This window comes from Eutrigla gurnardus, assembly GCF_963514095.1.
Source record: "Eutrigla gurnardus genome assembly, chromosome: 16".
NCBI lineage: Eukaryota > Metazoa > Chordata > Actinopteri > Perciformes > Triglidae > Eutrigla > Eutrigla gurnardus.
This window is the reverse complement of record NC_139927.1, coordinates 4,515,397-4,540,636: the sequence shown is the minus strand read 5'-3', so window position 1 is coordinate 4,540,636 and position 25,240 is coordinate 4,515,397. Positions and strand designations below refer to the sequence as shown.

The window sequence follows — 25,240 nt, the reverse complement described above, 5'->3', positions numbered from 1 at the left end:
AATTTGGGGGTGTTTTAACCACGTTGAATGGACTGCATTAACAAAAGGGCTTCAATTGGGAGAGCCAAGTGCTTTACAACGGTTCATATTCATCACACACACACACACGCACACACACACACACACACACACACACACACACACACAGATGGTATCGGAGCTGCAAGGCCGATGACCCGCTCGTTGGGAGCAGCTTTGGGTTTAGTGTTTTTGCTCAAGGACGTTTCAGCTGTGAGAGCTGCATCGCTGTCCGAAGCCCGCCAAGTTTCAGTCAAAGAGTAAGAAGTCTTTTTGGGGCGTATTTAAAAGAAACGAGCATCCTCTGAGAAAAGCATGAAATAAGTGAAATCAGAAGAAGAAGAGAAGAAGTCGTCTCAGTCTCAGATTCCTCTGCGTTTTACATTGTTGTACATCAAAGGTCACCCAGTCACCCAGTCTGGAGAAGCAGCACTGGAGCAACGCTGCAGCAAAACATAATTTTAAGACACCTAGAAGAAAAGGCTCACCCAAAAAAAAACCTATCTATTTTTAAGTAGCTGCTATATTTAGGATATTTCCCTGCTTTGCTTTGCTGTCAGACAGAACTTTCCAAGAGGGAACTGAAGCTGTTTTCTATGCTCTCTTATATCACCTCGCAGAGCACGGAGTTTATCTGTCAGTTTGTGTGATTCTGGTGTTTTAAACCGTGAGTTCAGAATCATCAAAGTGAAAACGATCTTCATGCAGCGTAGATTTAAAGTGATATTGATTATTTTAGGTGTCGCTGCCATACGTAACGCTGGACGTTGTCCTGTGACATCCCTCCCATATCTCACATAATATGTGAGTATATCATACATGTTGATTTCTGTGTAACAGCCTTTCTTGGCGGAATTAAACTGGCTGACGTCCGGATCGTGGATTGAGAGAAGTGATTGTGACGGCGGTCGGGGTTGATTGATAATCAAGATACAGTTTTGTGGGAAACGACGGCCGCCGTCATCAGCGAGCGTCTCGTCTTCTACTTCCACGCTGATTAGACCCTGATGATCCTCTTCTCCTCTCAGCCTCCGTGAATCTCTGAATCACTGCCATTCTGCTGTCATTGACAAGGATGATGAGTCCCCCCCCCCCCCCCCCCCCAACAGGACCACCATACTGTTATAAGGAGGCCTGAGTGTTTTAACGAGGCAAACGCAGCCGTCTCTGACTCCACGAGTCACGGTCACGCCAGAACTCCAGCTTCTCCCCGGTGTGTTTCCTGTGTTCCTCCTCCTCCTCCTCCTCCTCCTCCTCCCCGAGGTCTTCGTCAGTCTCCCTGCCTGTGTTTGTTGTCTCCCTGTCAGCTGCCGTGGGCGTGGCCTTCACCTCCCTCGCCTCCAGCTTGCAATCAGCAATCAGCATCTCATCAGCCATGCATATATATATATATATGGCTCTCCTTCCAGATCGTTGTCATCTCTCCTGCGTTCCTCCTTGCTTCTGTGTCGAACCCTTTAAGTTTTTCTCCTGGATCATCCTTCCCACAACCCCCCCCCCTTTACCTCCTTTTGTTAATAAATAGTAATACATGTTAAATAAATGGACCTGCATTTGTATAGCGCTTTACGCTACATTCAGTCTATTCACCCAGTCACACACACACACGCACACACACACACATTCATACACTGATGGCAGAGGAGCCACCCACACATCATCCACACACATTCAAGGTCCAAGGACACTCCGGCATGCAGACTGGAAGCTCTTCAGATCGGAGGAGGACTCACTTGTTCTTGGTGGCAATCCCAACACCAACACTCCCATCCTGTGTCTGTCTAAGCACTACCATCTATTAGTGATAATAATACTCAAACATTTCATTTGTATAGTGCTTCTAAAGGTTCTCAAAGACACTTGACGTATAGATGAATAAAATAAAAACAACTTTCCTCCATGTGACACTATGTGCCGTCAGAGTATGAATGTGTGTGTGACTGGATGAAATAAAGCACCTTGAGGAGCTAGAAAAGTAGTGTATAAAAGCAACTCCATGACCAGCACCACCTCCCACACTCACACTAGTGGTTTCAAAGGAGGAAGGAGCTCCACCAGGAGAGCCTCCAACACAACACTTAATCAATTATAATCAATAATCAAATGGATTGTATTGACAATAAGAGCAGAGAGATAACGGGGTCTCGTCTCGTTGGGAAGCGGACGTAACAGGGATTCAAACGTCTTTGTCAAAATCAGTGCAAGAGATCAAGAAGAGCCGGGAAGAGAACCTGCCATGGACTACTACTGTTCATACTACCTCTTCTGTTAATGCTACTACTACTGCTAATGCTACTACTACTGCTTATGCTACTACTACTGTTCATACTACCTCTTCTGTTAATGCTACTACTACTGTTAATGCTACTACTACTGTTAATGCTACTACTACTGTTAGTGCTACTACTACTGTTCATACTACCTCTTCTGTTAATGCTACCTCTTCTGTTAATGCTACTACTACTGTTAATGCTACTACTACTGTTCATACTACCTCTTCTGTTAATGCTACTACTACTGTTAATGCTACTACTACTGTTAATGCTACTACTACTGTTAGTGCTACTACTACTGTTAATGCTACTACTACTGTTTATACTACTACTACTGTTAATGCTACTACTACTGTTAATACTACTACTACTGTTAATGCTGCTACTACTGTTAATACTACTACTACTGTTAATACTACTACTACTGTTAATGCTACTACTACTGTTAATACTACTACTACTGTTAATACTACTACTACTGTTAATGCTACTACTACTGTTAATACTACTACTACTGTTAATGCTGCTACTACTGTTAATACTACTACTACTGTTAATACTACTACTACTGTTAATGCTACTACTACTGTTAATACTACTACTACTGTTAATGCTACTACTACTGTTAATACTACTACTACTGTTAATGCTGCTACTACTGTTAATACTACTACTACTGTTAATACTACTACTACTGTTCATACTACCTCTTCTGTTAATGCTACTACTACTGTTCATACTACCTCTTCTGTTAATGCTACTACTACTGTTAATGCTGCTACTACTGTTAATGCTACTACTACTGTTCATACTACCTCTTCTGTTAATGCTACTACTACTGTTAATGCTGCTACTACTGTTAATACTACTACTACTGTTAATACTACTACTACTGTTCATACTACCTCTTCTGTTAATGCTACTACTACTGTTAATGCTACTTCTACTGTTCATACTACCTCTTCTGTTAATGCTACTACTACTGTTAATGCTGCTACTACTGTTAATACTACTACTACTGTTAATACTACTACTACTGTTCATACTACCTCTTCTGTTAATGCTACTACTACTGTTAATGCTACTACTACTGTTCATACTACCTCTTCTGTTAATGCTACTACTACTGTTAATGCTACTTCTACTGTTCATACTACCTCTTCTGTTAATGCTACTACTACTGTTAATGCTGCTACTACTGTTAATACTACTACTACTGTTAATACTACTACTACTGTTCATACTACCTCTTCTGTTAATGCTACTACTACTGTTAATGCTACTACTACTGTTCATACTACCTCTTCTGTTAATGCTACTACTACTGTTCATACTACCTCTTCTGTTAATGCTACTACTACTGTTAATGCTACTACTACTGTTAATGCTACTACTACTATACTACCAACACTAAATACAGTTGGAACCCAAGGGCCTGGGCTGCACCAGATTTCTTCCTAAAAGCCCATTAAGGCAGTTTTTTCTCTCCACTGTCGCTGTAACGCCCCTGGGTGATGTTGGGACTCTGAAATTGTATTAACTCTGGAAATCTTGAGTGTATTCTAGTCCTGCTCAATGTGTTAAGTGTCCTGAGATGACTTCTGTTGTGATATGACACTATAAATGAAATGGAATTGAACCAGTGAAGTACAACGATGTTATATTAGTGTTGCATGTCCATAATTGGCTTCATATTTCACACTTTGTGTTTTGAATAAGAACACACTGTCAAAGTTATACCTCGGCGGTAACCCGACATGGTGGAGCTGTTTCCCTGGGTCTTCCTCAAGGACGCATGGACATGTGGGATCACAATACGAGCACTCCCACTGGGGTGTGATGTCACTACACGGGCCGATCCGCTGTCCCTGTCACATTGCTACGCCGCCATGCTGTGCATATCACACTGTATCGCTCGCTCTTGCAGGAAAGAATGCGACACGTTTGCCAGAATTCAGACAGTATGCTGCATTGTAAGAATGCAGGGCAGGTCAGAGATGCAACGCAGTCACAGGTGTGTCAAAGCTGGCATAGCAACGCTGGTGCTGTTAATGCTGAACACTGGGATGCAACGGTGGTCTTACCATGCTCCTCAGCTGCACAACCGCCCTACGAAGACAGTCACAATGACAATGTTGGGGGAACCGTGCAACTCATAGAGGAAAAAAGCAGTCATGCTAGAAAACTCATCATCATCATCATCCTCATCCTCATCCATAACCACAGCCGAGGCAACAAACAACCAAACCAACTCTTTCACAGGTGATGCTGTTTATATTTGATCTAAATACATTAAGTACAACAGGAACTGGTACTTATTATTATTATTATATTACAAGGTGATGTTGCTGTTTTGCACAAGCAAAGCCACATCCAACAAAACCTGGGCCAGGTCGCCCCCTAGTGGCGTAAATCAACAGTCCTGCTCCATCTATGTGCAAAAGCGTCCTGACCTCTGATATCAATAAAAATGGAATTGAACTGTTTAAAGATTACTTCTGTAGTTTCCAGCTTTGAGAGAGAGAGCAGCTCACGTTCACAAATATTGATTGAACATATTGCAGGTTTTAATTTAGGTGGATTTCCCCGTTTGTTACTGGGGGAAATGGCTTTTGTGTCATTTATTTTGTTCAAGCACATGCAAGGATTCACATGCTGAGACACCCTGACAGGATCCTGCCATGCAACGCAGCAGTGAACTTAAAAAATGCGCTGTGGTGAGAATATGATGGAATTCATGAAAAATATCAAGAGTGGACAGGATCAACAACCACATCACAAATACACATTTGAGTTTAAACTTAAAAAATAAATACAAGTCTTACCTTTGGCCTTTCATCCAAAATCTGCTGGCGGATATCCTTGTGCTTCTCCAGTAGTCTCTCCTGTCTTTTACTCTGTGCATCCTCCAGCTACACACACACACACACACACACACACACACACACACACACACACACACACACACACACACACACACACACACACACACACTGTAAGGTCTTATATCTCTCATCAATAATATATATAACCATACCCAGTATTGTAGGTATACAAATATATATCAGAGTCAAATTTTAATCATTATATTATTGGCTATTATTATAATATATATATGGTGATGATCATTATAAACTATGGGCCGTATCCTATTATTATTATTAGAATCCTCTCTTACCCGTTTGATGTACTGCACCACCTCGTTGACAAACGATCTGTTGATCTCCAGTTTCTCTCTGTTGGAAGAATTAGAAATAAATAAATCAAAGGGTCCCTACAGAGCAACATCTTTGGTGTTTTAGTGACATCTAGTGGTGATACCAAGTATAACAGCCTACAAGGATTAAACAGACACTTACTCCTCTGTCACGTTCTTGTCTTTAGATTTGGCCTCATTGATCTTCTCCTGCCTTTTTTTGTCCATTTTCTTTTTTAAGTCCTTCTTTTCTCTGAGAGAGAGAGAGAGAGAGAGAGAGAGAGAGAGAGAGAGAGGATGAGAACACAGGATCCCTTTGTGTGTGTGTGTGTGTGTGTGTGTGTGTGTGTGTGTGTGTGTGTGTGTGCCGAACACTGTCTTACTTCTCACAGATGTCTCTGAGCTTTTTGAGCTGAGCGCTCTGGCACTCCTCCGCTATAGTGGTGAGCTTCTCCACCAGCTGCAGAGAGAGAGAGAGAGGGAGAGAGAGAGAGAGAGAGACAGAGAGAGAGAGAGAGAGAGAGAGAGAGAGAGAGAGATTGAGAGAGAGGGTCAAGACGCTGAACAAAATCAGAGTAAAGAGAGGAAACTATGCTGCGTCCTCTTTAGCCGACTCATCGGTATTCTTCGTCGATGAAGAAACCCTTCGTCGTTTACTTCTTCTTTATGCTTATTTTCATGAATCACTTATTTAAAAGAAAGTAATGAGGACATCTCTGAGAAAAGTATTTAAATGATTCTTTGTGGAAAATCTCGATTAAATCGACTCTACGTGAATCAACCGTTCTAATTCTGTCATATGTTTTAGTAAATATTCCACTTTAATTCAAGCTCTGTTTGAATCCTCATTAAAGGACGTTGGGACGGTGGAAACAACAAAACAGCACCGTCTGCATTATGCTTGTTGTCCCTTCTGCTTGAATGAAACCTTTGAGTGCTGGAGCAGAAGCACATCCATGTTTCCACCCCGTGCAACAGCAGAAACGTGGAGGCAGAGTGATGATAATGAGGAGGTGAGGTTTACAGCAGCATCGGCTCATCGTGTGTTTAGTCATTAGTCCGTCAGCCTCGAGTCAGCAGGAGGCTTCAATGATGCATTTCTGCACGTTTGCAGATAGAGATGCGACTATATTAATATTAATGCATTTATTGAACAAAGATAGAAAGAAATGAGGTCCAAAATTCACAACAAGTTTTAATCTAACAAAATATTCTGCTTCAGTTCATATTTGTTGGTGTTAAGCCTTTCAAAAACGACATTTTAACACTCATCTGTATTAAAGAGGTTGGTCTAATAGCAATCTAACATCTACATAATTTACATTTATTATTTATTACTACAAAAACAAAACAAAATCCAGTTTTTAGTGCGATGATGTCATGAAATATCACGAGAGACATCCGTAGCTTAATTCGGAAAAAAAAACACGAAATAAAAGCTTCGGATGCAGCAGAACATTCTGAAAATTAGAAAATTATATATTATATTCAGTCAATATGTCATTGAAGTAGAGCTTGATGTAGTGGTGAGTTTAACTCCACAGTGGAGTCAGTAAAGGAGGACAGCAGAAATCAGGTGGTGACAAGAGAAGTATATATGATCTTGTTAGTACAAGTACACACACACCTGCTTGATGTGCTCTCGTTTCTGGTACTTCTCGCTGTAGTACTGCTCCTGGCGGAGCGTGAGGAGCTGCTGCTGCTGCTGCTCCTTCAGCTCGGCCAGCCTCTGGCTGTACTCCTGATCCAGATCACACAGCTCCTGGTCCAGGGTCGACAGGGACTGCTCGGACCGGCTGGAGACGGGGAAGGAACAGAAACCGACACCCCGCACAGTTAAGACGGCGCCTCCTTTCTCCAGCCGGGTGGTGTAATGATATGCATCTTTATATGAAATAAAACTGCTTTACTTTGAACACTGATGTTAATGCCTGACATCATTTCAAACATCAGGAGTTACACTTGAAATGTGTTATATATATATCCACTCATTCTCATTCTACACAGAGCTCAGGATTGTTTTTTCTATCTGCAGAGGGCGATGTCGATGTCGGAGGAATGAAATATGCAGCTTCGTGTGTGTTTAACGTGCATGATGGAGTGTGTTTCTGTAGATGGAAGACAGAAAGAAAAGAACAAAGAAGGGAAATTCATACACCATTATATATGAACTATGTAGTGTTTGTTGTTTAATGTCATTCAGAGTCTTTCCACTATCCACCAGGCAGCAACTGGGTCTGAAAAAGTGAAGCCAATGCGGAAGTGCCTTAAACACGACCTCAGTTAACCTTCTCAACAGTTTTGGAGTCTTCTTCAATCCAGCGAGATGTTCATTTAGTAAGTCATGTTCCCGTTTAGAGTCAAATACAAGATAACACAGGGTGTGCTTTAGGGGCGGGGCTACCGTTGTGATTGACAGGTGGGTTTTTTTTAGGGAGTTTAACCATAAAAATGTCTTACTCAGCGTTTTTGGTGAAACTGAGCTCCACCCTTTCATGGATGCAAAACAAACCAACAAAAAAAAACAAAGAGACCGCCGACCACCAAAATGACTCCAGGTTTCCAAACGGGACGTGACGTCGCCATGACAACGTCCACTTTTAATTAATCTACAGTCTTTTCCAAGAGAAGGAACGTTGATGACTAATTGTACGCCACACACACACACACACACACACACACACGCACACACACACACACACACACACACACACACACACACACACACACACACACACACACACACACACACTACAAGTGTCACAAACAAAGGAAAACAAAAAAAGTTCCCCATGTGTTTTTTTTAAACGTGACCTGTCCTCGTGGTCTCTCTTTGCTTTTGAGAGACTTTTCCTTTTATGATGTAATTAAAACGTTTATTGCTAACTCTGCTGGACTTTGTCTACATTTGGTTGCTTATTGGTGGTAAAAACAAATGGTGGATTTCCTTGGAAGGCAGACAGATAAGAGGGAAAGAAAGAGGTGAAAGGAGAGTTTGCAGAGGCGAGGAGGAGGGCCACCTACCTTTTCTTACCGTCTCGTTTGTGGCTCTTCTGCAGGGCCGAGCGCCGCCGCTGATGCTGGCTCTGCAGCTCGGACACGCGGGCCGTGTGCTCCTTGATCAGCTCGCTGGTCTTGCGGTGGTGTTTCCGAACCAGCTCCTTCATCTCCTTGTACTGCTTCCTCTGCTCCCGCACGAAGCCCTTCTGCTGCTTCAGCTCCTCCACCGTCTGGGCCTCCAGCTCTAAAGGGAGGGAGGCAGAGTCATCTTTGTATGGAACAAATACTGTAGATTTATTCTAAAAGCAACAAAAAACCTTAACCTCAATGAGGCCTGTTCGATTAATCGATTTTAAATCGTAATCGCGATTATGTAGTTAGGACGATGTTAAAAACGTGAAAATCGTAAAATCAATTTTTTAAAAAGTTAAAGTTCTGCACTTTATTCATTCATTTTTGTTTAATGGACACACCTTAAGATACATGTGAAAGTGAGGTTTGTTTGTTTACAAGAGGTCTACAAGAAGAAAACATGGAGCAAAGCCAGATGGCAAAAGTTCATAATTTGTTCGTTATATTAATCCCTTGAGGGATTTTTGGTTTAATAAGAGCAAGGTTTGCACTCAAATCCCAATGGGGAAATTATTTGCAAAATGTTCAATAAAAAACAGCATATTTGAAATAATTTCTTTGCCTTTTGTCATTTCACAAAATAATCGTAATCGAAAATCGGGATTTTATTTTTGGGCAAAATCGAACAGCCCTAACCTCAATACTAGCTTATTTAGTTATTAAAATAATTTCAAGGGTTATGATAGCTCTTAATTATTAAGCCTATATTTCTATAATAAGAAAGTACTTTCATCAGAAAACATGCTGTGATAAATCACAAACTGAAGCGTACCGGTGAGGACGCTCTGGATGATGTCTTCAGTCTTCACTGATGGTTTCAATGAGCCTGTTAACAAGAAACAAGTTCACATGTGGCTCTGTTTTTATCAATATAATCTTAGAGGCGATATTTAAAAAATATTGATAGATAGACAGACAGACAGACAGACAGACAGATACATCCAAATATTTGGTGCATTTACGATGCAGTTGAGGTAAAAACTTCGCGCAACTGGGAAAGCCAATGTGGTGGTGGGATTATTCTGGTGTGGTACCTGCAGGCTGGGGCTGGTGGCCGACCAGCGACGGGGGTTTCGGGGCGATGATGGGGGTGTGGCTCAGTCCGTTCTCTGCAGGCAACGACACCCTCTGGTCCAACTTCGATTCTGACGGGGCGTCGCTTCCCGCCTCCACCTGTCCATCACGGGTAGAGATCCAACATCTTAAACAGTACTGTACTTGTGTGTCACAGAGCCTCTAAAAGTCTACAGTTTAACAGCGTTTGAGTTTCCAGAAGTCTCTCTGGTCTTGTTGTACCTGGATCCCGCAGGATAGTTTGTAGACATAGCTTCCGTATCCCACTCTCAACATCTCCTTGTCTCACACTCAACGCTCTTAATGTGAAATTCAACGTGATTTTAAATCATCTTTTTTCTTGTCAAAGCCGTGCAGATGCTCTCCTTTCCTTCTCCTCTCTACTCTAAATTCATGTCCGCACGCTGTGCTCCGACTTTCCATGTTCCAGCGCTTATGGTGACTGTTGCCATGGTCACAGCATGAAAAACAGCGCTCCCCGTCGGCCGTCCTCGTGGGTAATCATATCAGCTGGCAAATCAGATAAAAGACGCCCCTCAGGAGCAAACCCTTATATTTCCAGTCCCCTCTTATTATAAGAAAAACTCAGATAACCCCCGGGCCTCGCCTCTCGCGTCTCGGCTCAGATAGCGGCCCTTTGTCTGCTCCCTGTTGCACTACGCCGACATTAATCCTCGGCTACCTGCTCTCTCTCCGTGAAGCAGAATCAGAATGACTCCGTGAACAAAGACACTGAAAAACAGCACTTACAGCTTCGTGGTGCAAATCTTTTCCTCAGATTCTCTGAAGCAGCCGGGATTTATTCAAACTCCCCGAGCTGCTCGGCGTTTAGGGAACAGTCAGACTGCAGTTTGGACTAAAGTTAAAGGTTGCTGCCAACTCCAGTTTAAACTCTTTTATTGTGAAAGGTAGAGTGGAGATTCTGCCCGGCAGAGTTGAAGCCAAGACCAGATCGTGACCAAGACCAGACTGCATTGAGACCCGAGATAAGACCAAGACTTTGAGGGGGGTGAGACCAAGTCAAAACCAAGACCACTGCAGGTCGAGGCTGGCTCAAGACCAGACCAGAGTCCCACGCTGCACGATTCTGATAAGACGTGGAACATAAGACTGATCTTGAGAACTAAACACAGCTAAAGGGATCCTCTGCACTCCGTATATCCTTGAGGTCTGATAAACATATTGAATGAATGTCCTTCCTTTAAAACATTTTCAGCAGTGAATCCTAGAATAATGTGAAACCTGCATAGTTAACATTCATATTTGCACTGGCAGTCTGCCTCTTCCTTGCCTTCCTTGGTGCACTGCTACACTTCTTGGCACGTCACCAGTAAAAACTGTGGATCGGCTGAACGGCAGTCAAAATCTCCACAGGGAACCTCTAAGACTTAAAGCTCGTTAGACACACATCGTCAACCTCAAATCACAGACTTGAACACTTGAGATGCAACCGGAGGAAGTCTCATCTGTCATTGTGTCATCTCATCCAGACAAATTAAGCTTTCTGACATCCAGTGTCTAAACTTGTCACTCCCGACAAGAAACCCTTAAAGCAACATGAAAGAGAACGGAGACGGAGCTGACAGGCTGCAGGCGGATGCTGAACGAGCCTCCATGAAACGCAGCAATAATCCTGCTACAGCTGGGGATGCAGTGCAGTTTATCACGCAGCAACTGGGGATAAAAAAACAGCCCCAAACGGACTGGTCTGGTCTGGTCTGGTCCTAAACCAGTTAGATCCTGACTATGAGATGCGAGGCCAGCTGCTTGAGGGAACGCAAAACTCAATCAGCAACTCTGAGAGCTTTCCACAGATCAGCAGAAACACACACACACACACACACACACACACACACACACACACACACACACACACACACACACACACACACACACACACACACACACACACACACACACACACCTCTTTGTCACCCTCCTCCTCTCCCCCCTCCTCCAAAGTGAGAGCAGCCAGCTGATTGGCTCTCTGCTCCATCAGGTTGACGTAGCGGATGGGGTTGGACAAAGCCTCGATGACGTCTGAGGAACAAGAGAATAATAGTAATAATAATAATAATAATAATATTACGGGTCCGTACACATAAACATATACAAACATCAACAGAGCAGAACAAATGATAGAGTTGGTAAGATAAGGTAGAAAGTGTGTTTTAAGAAGTGATTTAAAAGAATGATACAGCAAGCCTTAGTGACCTTGAAGTGACCTTTAGGTGTCTCACCTGCAAACGTGTCCGGGACGTAGTCCTTCACTTCTACGTACACAAACAGAGTGGGCAGATTCAGGGACTGGTTCTTCTCGTTCCTGAGGCTGATGTAGTGATAACCTGCACGGAGAGATCCAACGTCAGAAATAAGGAACGTGATGTTTGAGACGACGGCGGGGGATGAGAGCAGCTTCGGCACCTGGACGGATGGCCGACACGGGAATGATACGGTGGCCGATGAACTTCCCTCCTTCCTCAAACACGGCTATCCGTAACGAAGCCAGCGTGGGCAGAACAACCTGAGGGGAAAATGTCAGGGCATCAAAACGACGCCACCACGTTGCTTCTAATCGTGTATATGTTTTTGCTTTTAGAACCCAGCCTGACCTTCTTGAAGACGATGGCCTCCTCCTCCCACACGGGGTTGATGGCGTTGCCTTGAGACGTCTTGGTCTTGAAGGCTTTCCTCTTGGTGTCCACCGGCAGGCCGAACATGTCGATCTCCACGTAGCAGCCCACTTTCTTGTCTGACAGGAACTGGCCTGAGATGATCTGGGAGGACGGAGGAGGACGTAATGATCACACACACAGAGAGAGAGACGGCATAGAGAGTAACAACACACACACACACACCTTCACAGACAGCGTGTTGGCCACGATCCCGTCCACGGTGCTCTCGGTGAACGGGTCAAAGTGTTTGTCCGGCCGCCTCATGAACTCCGGCTTGAGTCTGAATCCACACTTGCCGTTGTACTCGTACATGCCGAGGTTCAGCTGCATGGACAAGTCTGGAGAGGGAGGCGACAACACGAGTGGATGAGAGGAAGTCAGCAGCACGAAAAGTACACTGACAAAAATGATGGACTCACCGATGGTTTGGAAGTTGAGCGCCACCAGCTGGCAGCCGGCGTTCCAGAAGAGCTGCGGGTTGTAGTTGGACGAGTCCACGCGGGTCCCTTTGGGGTAGATCCGGCTCAGCTGCAGCTTGTTGTACCTGAACGCAGCTGGTTAAGGACAACGATGCTCGGCCTGCATGGGAGAGCAGGACTAGTACTGCTGGGGTTCATTCCTCGAGGAAGGGGGAACCTCACGATACGATACGCATCATGCTATCATGATATCACGATATGGCGATATAAATAAAGATGAAAACACAAGTACCTGTATTTGTACATCAGATGATATTGATCAGAGTCAAAACTATTTCATTCCAAACAGCCTCTCCATTTTATTAATTCCCATGAAATTCACTGGAATAAATATTGAAAATAAAATGAAAAAGGGCGTTTTTGTTTTGGGCGGAAAAGTATCGCGATATATTGCAGAATCTATATTTTTACCCACCCCTACTAAGGAAGCATGAATAAGGGGACGTGTAATCCGGTCTGGTGGTCCGGTTGAGACCCACTGAAGACTGAAAAACAGCACTTACAGCTTCGTGGTGCAAATCTTTTCCTCAGATTCTCTGAAGCAGCCGGGATTTATTCAAACTCCCCGAGCTGCTCGGCGTTTAGGGAACAGTCCGACTGCAGTTTGGACTAAAGTTAAAGCTTGCTGCCAACTCCAGTTTAAACTCAGATAGCACGCTTTTATTTGAGGGGGGTGAGACCAAGTCAAAACCAAGACCACTGCAGGGTGAGGCTGGCTCAAGACCAAGACCAGACCAGAGTCCCACGCTGCATGATTCCGATAAGACGTGGAACATAAGACTTATCTTGAGAACTAAACACAGTTAAAGGGATCCTCTGCTCTCCGTATATCCTTGAGGTCTAATAAACATATTGAATGAATGTCCTTCCTTTAAAACATTTTCAGCAGTGAATCCTAGAATAATGTGGATAGTTAACATTCATATTTGCACTGGCAGTCTGCCTCTTCCTTGCCTTCCTTGGTGCAATGCTACACTTCTTGGCACGTCACCAGTAAAAAATAAAATGAAAAAGGGCGTTTTTGTTTTGGGCGGAAAAGTATCGCGATATATTGCAGAATCGATATTTTTACCCACCCCTACTAAGGAAGCATGAATAAGGGGACGTGTACTCCGGTCTGGTGGTCCGGTTGAGACCCACAAGACCACTGTAAGTGTCCAAAGTGACTTTCTATTCAGACTGACATGAAAACAAATCGGACAATTTGTTTTCCTGAAACCGATTTCATTTCTGTTTCCCGACGAGCCTCGAGCGAATATAAAAGCCCCGTCCTTGTTCATATATAACAACATGGATATCTCTCTCTCTCTCTCTCTCTCTCTCTCCCTCCTAAAGGAATTAGGACCGAAAGCTTTATTTACAACCAGGAAGAGAAACAAGATAAGAGACCTAATCTCCGTTTATCGATCTCCCCTCAGTTTCAGTACTACGGACAGCGCCGCATCCACACACACACACACACACACACACACACACACACACACACACACACACACACACACACACACACACACACTTTGCTATTTGCAACAACTTCTACTTGTATTTTGACTTTAAATTGAGCCTTAATGACTTCACACACACTTCTATGTGAATATCATGACTCATGTTAATGAATTACTTTATGTTAGCATCTCTCTGATTCACCCTGAAACATTAAACCCCACCGTTGCCTGGTCGTCTCCATCTAAGTGTGCAGATGTAATGATTGTTAAACTCTGTTACCACGGTGACGAACGAGGACAGAGAACTCGCCGTGAACAACCGGGGAAGTCAGCCGAGTTGTAGAGACGGTAGTTTTAAACCTTTGAGTGGTTTGAAAGTTACTTTTTAAACCAACACTCAGAAACTACATTTTTAAGAAGGCGATTGTTTCTCTTAGGTAAATTAAAGACGAGTCCTCAGATATAATTCCCTTCATCACACGCTGGAACAGAAATTTCGGGGCTCAGGATTAAAAACAAGGTGACAAAAAATACTTCCCACTGCCAGCAGGATTATACAGAGACTCAACATTAATAGTTCACATCACGAGCAATGAATTCATGAATTACAAAAAATAAAAAAAAGGTCCCTTAAGGAAGACGATATAGGTTACCGCGGCAACGGGAAACATCTTCATCTCCACTTATTCCATTCTCTGTCATCTTATGTTAGTGACTGCTGCTGAATATTTGAGATGCAAATATGAATTGTTAATATTCTGGCACTTTCATCACAACTCACTTTGGCCCACTTATGATTTATTCATTGTTTTTTCACATATTGGGACCCGGCGGCAGACACAGAAGGATACTCCACGAACTCCACGGGACATTTGGTCAGCTGCTCCAGCGCTTTGGTCTCCACGAAGGACGACATCTGGTAGCTGCGGTTGATCTCTGCGGGCGACAGATCCAAGACAAGGTCAAAAAGGTTTGATTCCACTATGATGGACGATAAGACGTCTTCAGCTTACGTACTTTTGGACGCCTCGAAGCTGTTGAACTTGACCGGCTGGATGTAGATGACCAGGTTGGACATTTCCTCGGTGGCGAACGCCTCGCTGCCGGCTGTTCCCTGTACAAAGACACACGGATGGAGATGATGAACGGATTTGAATTCTCTTTGTGTTCGGAAAAGCACTATATAAACTAGATTTATTATTAATAGTAATATTATTATAATTAATGCAGCACATCGTTTTAACTAAAGGTCTGTTATGATCCTTGGAAACAAGCTTCTCAAAATTATTATTATTATTATTTTAATTATTACTAAACAACGTAAATCCCGTTGAGATTAGAAAATGTTTCAAAACAGACAAAAGCAAATTGAAACATGTAAAACAAACATGGAGTTTATCAGAAAACACACAGATTTTCAAACAACACGGAAACTTTAAAAACAGCTGCAGGCTTTGGAAGCTAAATCTGACTGAGGATCAGCCGTCTGTCTGCCCGTCTGTCTGCAGGACGGTTCCAGGCTGAAGGGGCAGAGTTTCAGTACGAGCCTTCAGGACAGACGGTGTCATTTCCAGCCACAAAGATTAGAGGGGAGCGAGGACGTGGACTTATAAATAAGTCTGCATACAGGATGGATTGCTTGCTGGGGCAGTGGCCAAAAAAGTCTCTTTTATCCTCGATTTTGGAATAAAAAACATTATTAAACATGTACACTAGAGGGCAGCACCAGCACATGACATGCAAATGATGTGAATCTCCGCTATTACTGGTTGAACTGGAGTGACACCTGCCACATACACACCTCATCCATTGAGCCCTTTTTACAGTCGTCATCATCGTCGTCTTCATCCTCACTCTCCGCCTCCACCTCACCTGGAATCACAGAACCAGCACAAACTAAACAGACATGTACAGGAAATTCATTTCAGTATTGCTTTGGTGGCGTTGACCCGTGAGAGTGATGGTCGGGGCGGGCTGACCTCCAGCTGTCTGATCAGAACCTGTGACGTCATGTGACTCACCAATAGACTTCCTGCCCTGCGGCCTCAGGCTGAGCTCGGCGCCCTCCGGAGGCTGCGAGGAATCGGCCATCTCCTCCTTCGTTGAACCTGCGTGGAAAAGTCATCAGAAGTTATTGTTTACTCTACATGCAGTACGTCATATGTTTACGTTTTTACTGTTGTTTCATTAATGTCTCACATGCTGCCTTTTATATTAATTTGTTCTTGTACTATTTATCTATTTTTACACTTAGACGTTATGTTGTTTGGCATTTGAAGCTTGAAACACCTGTACTGCTTCATTTCGTCCACCAGGGGGCAGTGTGTGTTAACGTGAGGATGAAGCTTCCAAAGGAAATTAAAAGCTGTTGATTGGCCTTTCATAATTTGCAACAGCATGATATCCTTTATGTTTAAACATAAATGCATGCTGGTAAAATAGAACGTTTAAAAAAAGAAGCATGCACGTACACACACACACACACACACACACACACACACACACACACACACACGTGAAGCCAACAACATCGCAGATATGAACGAATAGGGAAAACTAAAAAACCAGAGAGGCTGTGAAAATATAGAAATCCATAAATCCAGACACATTAAAGTCACAGTAAGGATGTTGACACTGAACCACTGGTGCGTGTTTAAGGCGCCCCGGTGACCAGGGGGGTGTAAACGCCTCACAGGCTCTGTATGCAGCAGCCAATAACACCCCCAGCTGATGGAGAGGGCCGTGAAAATGACGGACGACCGACGGGAGCGCCGTGTTCGCTCCGGCGACTCCGGTTGGTGGGCCGTACCTGCGCTCGGGGAGGAGGGCTCGCACACGCTGGACGAGTCGCTGTAGGTGTTGGAAACCTGCTCGGACAGCTTCTTCTTGGCGCTGCCGCCCGCCTTGTGGTGCTTCTTCTTGTTCTTCACCAGGATCTTCCCCATCAGCTCCATCGGGCTCGGGAGGGGCACGCCGGACTCCAGCTGGACGGAAAGGGAAAAGGTCATAAGGTCATCCATATGAAGGAAAGTCAACAGAGAATACAGTAAAAACTTGATGTGTCTGTGATCCGGATGGAAGGATGTGGAAGTGTTTTGTTCTGGAAAAAAACAAAAAAAATCCTAAAAACAAATGTTATCGGATCCCAAAGTGTTCCCAGATCGCTGTTTGACATTAGAGACTAATTAGCTAATTACAGGGTGAGAATACTAACGAGATGAGTCATTCAGAAACCGTAATCAAAATTCAATACGGACACTTGTTAGTGAGGATCGGCTCCATTGATGTGACGACTCCAAAGTTTGACACTTTTAACAGTGAAGCGTGACGGGGGGAAAGCGTTAAAAACCCAAACGTTTGATGCCTCAAGGGAGCGGCTGGGAGTAGGAAGATTTGTGAGTTATTTATGGGGAACACTGTTTTTGGATCAGCGTGTTTAGGGATATTAATAATGCATCATGGAGGAAGCCGGCGGTGGTGATGAATACACACACACACACACACACACACACACACACACACACACACACACACACACACACACACACACACACACATCAACTTCTCAGCTGTGAAACTGAACTTTAAAAATGTTTCTTACTTTTAGTCAATTTAAGAGTTTTAAGCCAATAAGCCGCACGCCTCCATCATCACCTTCCTGCTGCTGCTGTTGTTGTTGTTTATTGAGAAGTGATAAAATGATGATTGACAACTCGTTTTGCTTCGGTTCACTCACACATTTTAAATGAACACAGTTCAACGCAGCACTAAAGCTGTTTGATTGTTTACCTGGAGGGTTCAAATAAACTTCCCTAAATCCACAAACTGTTGAATTTTTTTTTTGCTCAGTTGTTCAAAGACAGAAAACAGAGCAACAGATGCTGTAACGCTTTAAAAAAACTCTTCATTCTAGGAATATTTGCTCTAGTTCTCATCACCTTCCATCTCTGACATCTGGCCAGTTGTACTCAAGTACAATGTGTTGGTACTTGAACTTGAGTATTTCTATTTTAATGTCATACTTCTACTCCAGTACATTCATACATACAGCTTTACTTACTAGTTATTATTACTTGTGTATTGACAATTACACATTAAATATGTCATATCAAATCGTTATAAATCAAAATAAAGTGGCTCCAACTATGACAGTAAATGTCTTATGATTCAAAAATAAAATGTACAATAATATAACACAGTAATATGACAGGAGTCATTTTCTGCTGAATCTGTACTTTTACTTTTGAAGTGGATTTTGCCAATAATAACCCGATTGAGACTTTCCATCATAAAACTCAAAAAATTGAAAAGGAGGGATTTGCCCACTTTTTAATTTATTTATATGTTTATATATATATATATATATATATATATATATATATATATATATATATATATTATTTTATATATGTATATATGTATATATTGGTAGTATGATGGCGTATTAGGGCCACTGTAGGAACAAAAAAAAGAAGGAGCTGAGAGAGGGGGACAATATTCAGAGAAAAAAAACTCGCAAATTTATGAGATTATAAAGTGACAAATTACCAAATTACCAAGTTTATTAAAGTCAAACATTAACCATGCTAACAACCGGCTAATCTATGCTTACTAACATCCCAATGAATGTACGCAATTATTTTTCCAATTAATATAACACCTCGTTAAGGTCCTTAGGGTGATGGCCGTTGACGTGGCTTTACCACGTGGTTATTGCATATAGATGATTTGTTGATTTATGATGCTATCATGATCTATTGAATTTAACGACCTACGACCTCTCACGTCTTCTCATTTGTACAAACTGTGTTAATACAATTGGAAGATCAGGAGGGACGCTGGCCACGCCTACTTCCTGCCAGCGAGCACATCTCGTCCTGCCAATTCCCGTCCAGTTTGTCCGCGGCTTAAAACCCTAATCCTCGACAAAACTCAACAAACTGCTCGGTGTCTCAAACACATTTAATATTTTTGATTCATGGGTTGTAATGAAACTGTTTTGGCAGCGCGGCCTTCATCAGCACAATGAATTCAGCGTAACAAACAGGAAAACAGGTTCATGGCCAATCCAATTTTGAAGTCATTTCAGCTGAGCAGACTGTTCTCTTTTTCCTAATTGAAAAAAAAAAACAACACAAGCAAAGCCCGTCAGAGTCTCTCAGCATGGATGGCGGCGTAGTGGAGAGCAGATACAGAAGGGGGGGAGCTTGAGTTTCTGAGAAAAAAAGGCTGTAATCCTCTTTATTCTCACCTCAGGCTCAGCTGAAACCAATCCGGCTATATTACCCTATCTGCCCCTATGGACTCGGGGAGCCCGGATCCCATTCGACACGCTGTATACGGCGGCTGGAGGGGGACTGGTTGTCATTGCACTCACCCTTCCCCAGTTATTACATGCTCAGTGGTGGAAATCTGATTCCTCAGCGGCGCTTTCTCTTCCCAACTTCTCCTTTGGTGTTTGTCCCCTCATATCTGCCTTCCTTCTAACCCCCCCAACAGTAAATCCCACCAGACCTTCATACAGTAACATGTTCTTAACCCCCCCGATAGTTCTTCAATGTCAAATCCAGTCAGAAGGCTGCTGGGAGATCACACTGCTCTACGTAACCATCGACGGGGACAAGACGTCCCCTGGTGGATCCTGAGCAAGGAGGCATGTTAAGGTGTGTATATATATATATATATATATATATATATATATATATATGTGTGTGGCTGGGTTTGAGTTTTGCGAGACAAGTGTCTAACATTTTGCCTCACGTAAGCGGCTGCGTCATCACACACAAAGACACACACTTGGGAAGAAAGAAAAAAAGAGTTTGGCCACAAAGAGACAAAGCAAAAGCTTTTGACTGGTAGCCATGGCAACAGAGGAGAGACAGATAAAAGGGGGGGCTGCGAAGAAGAAGAAGAAGAAGAAAAAAAAGCTGGCCTAAAACACTTCCATTTAATCTTACTCTCCAGTGATAACATAGAGGTGACGTAGGAAGGGGGAGGAGCCAAAATCACTGGAAGTTGGCTTGAGAGAGTAAAGTGTAGAAGGCCAGCGGTGAGGAGGAAACAATACGCCGCTGTGTGAGAGACGGATGGAGAGGAAGGACATCCTCCAGAGGAAGAGGAGGAGAGTGAACACATGAAGGAGCATCGTGGCTTTTCATGCCGTCCTGGATGTTTGGCAGCGTTCATCTGTGTGTGATATATCTGGTAAATCCCTCGCTGCCGGCCGTGTTGCATGTGTGAGTGCATGTGTGAGTGCATGTGTGAGTGCATGTGTGAGTGCATGTGTGAGTGCATGTGTGAGTGCATGTGTGAGTGCATGTGTGAGTATCTCGTGTACTCACAAGATATTTCTCCAGAGGATCTGTCAGTAATGCGTCTCCGAATATCGAGCGGCAGTACTCTGCCATCTTCGCCTGCTGCTTCGGTCTGTGGAGTCACGCAACAACCAAACACACACACACACACACACACACACACACACACACACACACACACACTATCAATACACACTGTAAACGTATGGGACTCCCAGGGCAGCTTGAAGCTCCCTGAAGGTGCCGTGGATGTTTACACAGCGATCGACGTTCAAACAGGGCTGATCAATAAGGCTTGGCTTGGACTTACGAGTCCACGTGGTTCTCAAAGGACAGGATGATGGGGAAGGGCGAGGTCTTGAAGGCACACTCCGCTATCGCCTCGATCACCTCCTAGAAAGGCAGACGGAGGAAGAGAACATATTGACGATATAGGTGGAAATGATGTGGAATACACACACTAACGCAGGGAAAATGAGGAAACACTCCTGAGATCGCACGCCAGCCAGAATCCCATCCATTTACAGTGATATGGTTTCCCATATTTCCGAGAGAAGACGCTCAAACTTCTACAGGAAGATAAGATAGAAGCACAGAAAAATATATTACACGTCTGCCTTTTACTCCAACATGTTATCTGGCAGCGTGGCGTGTCGACGCTGGAGGAATCACATCCTTCCTGGTTGATTACGTGACAAGAAAGTAGAGTCAAATATATCACAAATTGCTCTGCAACGCAGTCATTCGTGTCCGACACATTCCAGCAGGGATATATTTACGAGGAAATGGGAGGAGAACATCTAATACGGGACTTCAAAGCCACTGATTGTCAATTACGGCACCGTTAACAACGCCTTCATTTCCATGCTTCTCCAAATATAAGTCTTTGTCTGCGAGCGTCTGCATCTCCTCTCAGGGTTCCCATTAAGCTTGTTGTACTTCATCTGTTACCCGAGTTAGAAATCAATTCATCCATCAATCAATCCCTCCTCCTCCTCACACCTACTCTGAGTTTCACACCCTCCCCCTGCTATAAATGCATCGTCTTTGACTCCTCATCATCGGTGCTTCGGTAAAGGGCCGAGCTGTGACTCACTGTCCTCTTCCATTCGCCATCTGCTGAATGCATGACCCACTTCTTTTTTTTTTGTTCATCTCACTTCTGATCCAGCTTTAATCTTCCCATGTCTGTTTCCGTCTGCTTCTCTGTCCGTTTACATATATGTTCACATTACAATCCTTCAAATTCTCATGACGTCAAGCGTTTATTCCATCAGAGGCGATCTGTGTTTTTACATTCAGCAAGGAAACAACGTGTGTTTCATCCAGACTGTTTACTGTCTGTCGTCTTTACGTCAGAGTGTGTGAAGTTAATGCAAACAGAACATTTCCTGCTAACCGCCGCTTCATATTAAAGGTGTTCAACGAGGGAATCTGTCACTTTCAGGAGTTCCAGGAAAAGATATCAGCTGTTTATGCTGATTTATTTCCTTTTTATACTATTAAAATATGTAGAACCCCCTTATTATTAGTAATTATATTATATATTAAGTTCTGGTTTCGGCCCTCCGAAGAAAAGAAGTTTAGGCACTCTGCCTGTGAGAGAAAACCTTGATGCGTGGAACAGTTTTTTAAATTTTTGGCACAGGAAAAGAAGAAGAAGCAGCCACGGTGACTCAGCTCTGCTGTTGATGTGAAGAGTTATGTGTGATTTGATGAATTTGCTGTGTAGCCGACTATGAATTATACAAAGAATTACACCTGGCGGCCCCTCTACCTCTCGGGGAGGCTGCCTGGCCCGGAGCCTCGGAGACGGAAACCCTCGGGCAGCAAAACCATGTTTATTAAATCTAACGAAGATGAAACTCGGAAACCCATTTTCACCCGAAAATAACTAAAATATTTTCAATATTTAATATTGTTACTTTACGGAATATGTAAGATAGGTAGGATAGTGTTCTGTTTATTGTGCAGAAGGCCTAATAAACAGTTACAGAGTTTACATTTGTGTGTCTTTGTGTCAATTTGCACTCAATATTTATTTTTTATTTATTTTTATTCCTATGCATATCATATGGCAGGCTCTATTGAGTTCAAATAAATACCAAATGTTCTAAAATACTATAGTGTTTTTATCTTTGACATTTAAGATGTTATAGAACATAAAAAGTAACATTAGTTACTTTGCTGAGTAACTAATTACTTTTACAATGTGCCAACTCAGTTACTTTTTAGGAGAAGTAATTTGTAACTGTAATGACTTTTTTAAAGTACACTGCACATCAGTGTGTGTTATGCAGAGAATGGAATCATCTGTGTGTGGATGACATCATCTCCTTGTGTTACCTTGAACGAGATTTCCGTTGTCATGGTGAAGCCGTGAGTGATGACGGGCTCCTCCTCCGTGGTGCGACCCTTCCAGCAGTCCAGTTCGATGCAGCGGCAGCCCGACAGCAGAACCTGCTTGTACATCTCCACGGAGGAGTTCCCGGCCAGCTGGCCGGCTGCACGCCGACGGGGGGGGAAAAACACCACGTCAGGTGACTGTTACGTATCCATCCTCTAAAACAGAAATCAGGGCGCCGACGTCCACTCTTTCCAAGGGGGCTCATTAGCCTCATCAGCTGCTAGCACAAGCAGGCGTTATCTGAAGCAGGCAACAATCTCATCAGCCTGTCACCATTAGCGAAGCAATTAGCTGCTCGCATTAGCAGCATGCTTTCCTGCGACGCGGCGGGACTTTTATCAGAGTGAGATCTGTGTTCTCACTCCGGTTTCACCGTCAATGATTCCCTCTCTCTTTCTTCCTCTTCTTCTATTCATCGACGTTTTTCATCCAAGCGGTGTTTTATGCATCGTCCAAATGCATAAAACACCGCTTCAGTTTCCCAGTTTCTCTCATTATCTCAAAACGTATAACAATAATATCACAATGTGAACCGAGAACCCTCTTTTCCTCATTTGTTCATTTCACAGGCCCCATTAAGGAAATCCCTTTTTTTTTTAACATTGCCAGAGAAATTTGATCCACTTTAAGGATTCAATGCTCTCCAGTTTCCCCTCCAGAATAGATTTGAATAGATGAATTCTAAGCATCCATTGAAGAGAAAATGGCCTCGTGCACCGAGCCAGTTACTGTGACTACCAGCCTAAAAAGAAACATATTTAAACTCATGAATATCAATGCCTTGGGTATCATTGCGTAGACTTGATTGGATAACCTCCAGAGAGGCGACACACAATGAAGGAGGCCTGATGTGCACCGGGACGTTTGATTGAGCGACCTGCGGAGTGTGACGTGGGGTTATTATATTCCTAAATGAGCCGCTCGGCGTGTCGGAGGATGAGCGATGCAGGCGAGCGGCCGCGTGGAGGACGGATGAACGCGTACCTGTGAGGTATGTGTTGTGTGAGGAGTTGATGAAGTAGTGGGAGAGGGGGAGGGTCATGTCTTCACTCTGGTCCAGCTTCTCCGGGGGCATGATGCTGTTCTCCTCCCCGTCCAGATAGCGGGCGAAGCCCTCCACCGAGATCTGACCTGCAGCAACACATGACGCACAATGTTACCCCAAAACATGCATTTATATGGAAATGTATCATCTGGTTTTATAGCATCTAATGATACTCTTTGTGTTTGTTATGAATAAATCCAAAGAAAAGAACAAAACCAACAATGAATTAATCAGATTACAAGGCGATGTAGTTCATATTTAATCCCAAATACACTCTTGTTGGAGTAATGTTTGCTTTTTAATTATTTCGCCTTTTTTAAGAATGAAAGGAGATGTTTTATGTATGATATAAAGATTTACGTCTGCGGCAGGAATCAATGGACCAGAGGGGGAGTCGTAAAGTATCGACCGACACGCTAACACGCTGCTGGATTTCATCTTTTCATCGGATTATCACCTAGAAATATATCGCCTTATTCCTCACATACATGGTACATGTGTGATTTTACAAAGATATATAGATAGATAGATATAAAGAGTCTAGAAACACACTCCACAGCAGGGAACAGACTGTTTCTGTTTAAAGGTTATATTACAATAATTTTCATAATCACTAATTAACACTGAGATTACATTAGTGGTCTAATTTAGCCGGAACCCTAATTCACTGTTTGCTGACAGCCGTCGTGGTTTAATCCTTAAAGCTCGCCTCTCAGCTTCTTCCATTTTGCTGGCGGGCGTATTCTCAGTTATTAGACTTTATTACAAATATGAAAGTGGATAAATGCCTGTTTTCTCAGGTATCTGACGACACAAACCTCCATCCTTCACGATAACTCACACAGATGTGATGGAGTCAAGGTCATGGCTGTAAAGCTTTGCCTCCTTGCTGTCATCGCTGAGCTCACGTCGTCTCTGAACGTGCTCCAGAACGTTAATAAAGCCGAATAAATAAATAATAAGCAGCAGAAGAGAAGCTCCATCCAGACAGACACGAGATTAAAATGTTCACACACGTCACATGACACACCTGCATGGATTATACATTTGGTAGAACATACAGCGAGCAAGGACGTGAAAACACTTCCTCCGCCCACACACACACACACACACACACACACACACACACACACACACACACACTCGACGGTAGGCTAAATATGCTAAGTGATGCGAGCTCGG

The 25,240-nt window shown here is 43.3% G+C and overlaps 1 protein-coding gene across 2 annotated transcripts in view; it reads right to left on the bottom strand.

Annotated features, from left to right (window-relative positions):
- The window catches only part of plcb1l (phospholipase C beta 1-like), a 95,758-nt gene that overhangs the window by 10,748 nt on the left and 59,770 nt on the right, over nucleotides 1-25,240 (bottom strand). Inside the window, exons 10-32 of one of the 2 annotated variants that reach the window (XM_084030380.1) lie at nucleotides 23,998-24,144; nucleotides 22,953-23,110; nucleotides 20,917-20,999; nucleotides 20,634-20,718; nucleotides 17,102-17,276; nucleotides 16,314-16,400; nucleotides 16,094-16,164; nucleotides 15,310-15,406; nucleotides 15,144-15,228; nucleotides 12,788-12,912; nucleotides 12,552-12,706; nucleotides 12,306-12,470; nucleotides 12,118-12,217; nucleotides 11,934-12,038; nucleotides 11,618-11,733; nucleotides 9,654-9,792; nucleotides 9,392-9,445; nucleotides 8,512-8,731; nucleotides 7,115-7,283; nucleotides 5,871-5,947; nucleotides 5,651-5,740; nucleotides 5,470-5,527; nucleotides 5,117-5,203 (exon numbers count right to left, since the gene is read on the bottom strand). In XM_084030380.1, the coding sequence (XP_083886506.1) occupies nucleotides 5,117-5,203; nucleotides 5,470-5,527; nucleotides 5,651-5,740; nucleotides 5,871-5,947; nucleotides 7,115-7,283; nucleotides 8,512-8,731; nucleotides 9,392-9,445; nucleotides 9,654-9,792; nucleotides 11,618-11,733; nucleotides 11,934-12,038; nucleotides 12,118-12,217; nucleotides 12,306-12,470; nucleotides 12,552-12,706; nucleotides 12,788-12,912; nucleotides 15,144-15,228; nucleotides 15,310-15,406; nucleotides 16,094-16,164; nucleotides 16,314-16,400; nucleotides 17,102-17,276; nucleotides 20,634-20,718; nucleotides 20,917-20,999; nucleotides 22,953-23,110; nucleotides 23,998-24,144 (2,648 nt within the window). Of the gene's footprint in view, nucleotides 1-5,116; nucleotides 5,204-5,469; nucleotides 5,528-5,650; nucleotides 5,741-5,870; nucleotides 5,948-7,114; nucleotides 7,284-8,511; nucleotides 8,732-9,391; nucleotides 9,446-9,653; nucleotides 9,793-11,617; nucleotides 11,734-11,933; nucleotides 12,039-12,117; nucleotides 12,218-12,305; nucleotides 12,471-12,551; nucleotides 12,707-12,787; nucleotides 12,913-15,143; nucleotides 15,229-15,309; nucleotides 15,407-16,093; nucleotides 16,165-16,313; nucleotides 16,401-17,101; nucleotides 17,277-20,633; nucleotides 20,719-20,916; nucleotides 21,000-22,952; nucleotides 23,111-23,997; nucleotides 24,145-25,240 lie in introns of those variants that run through there. The other variant, XR_014598516.1, reaches the window with a different exon arrangement.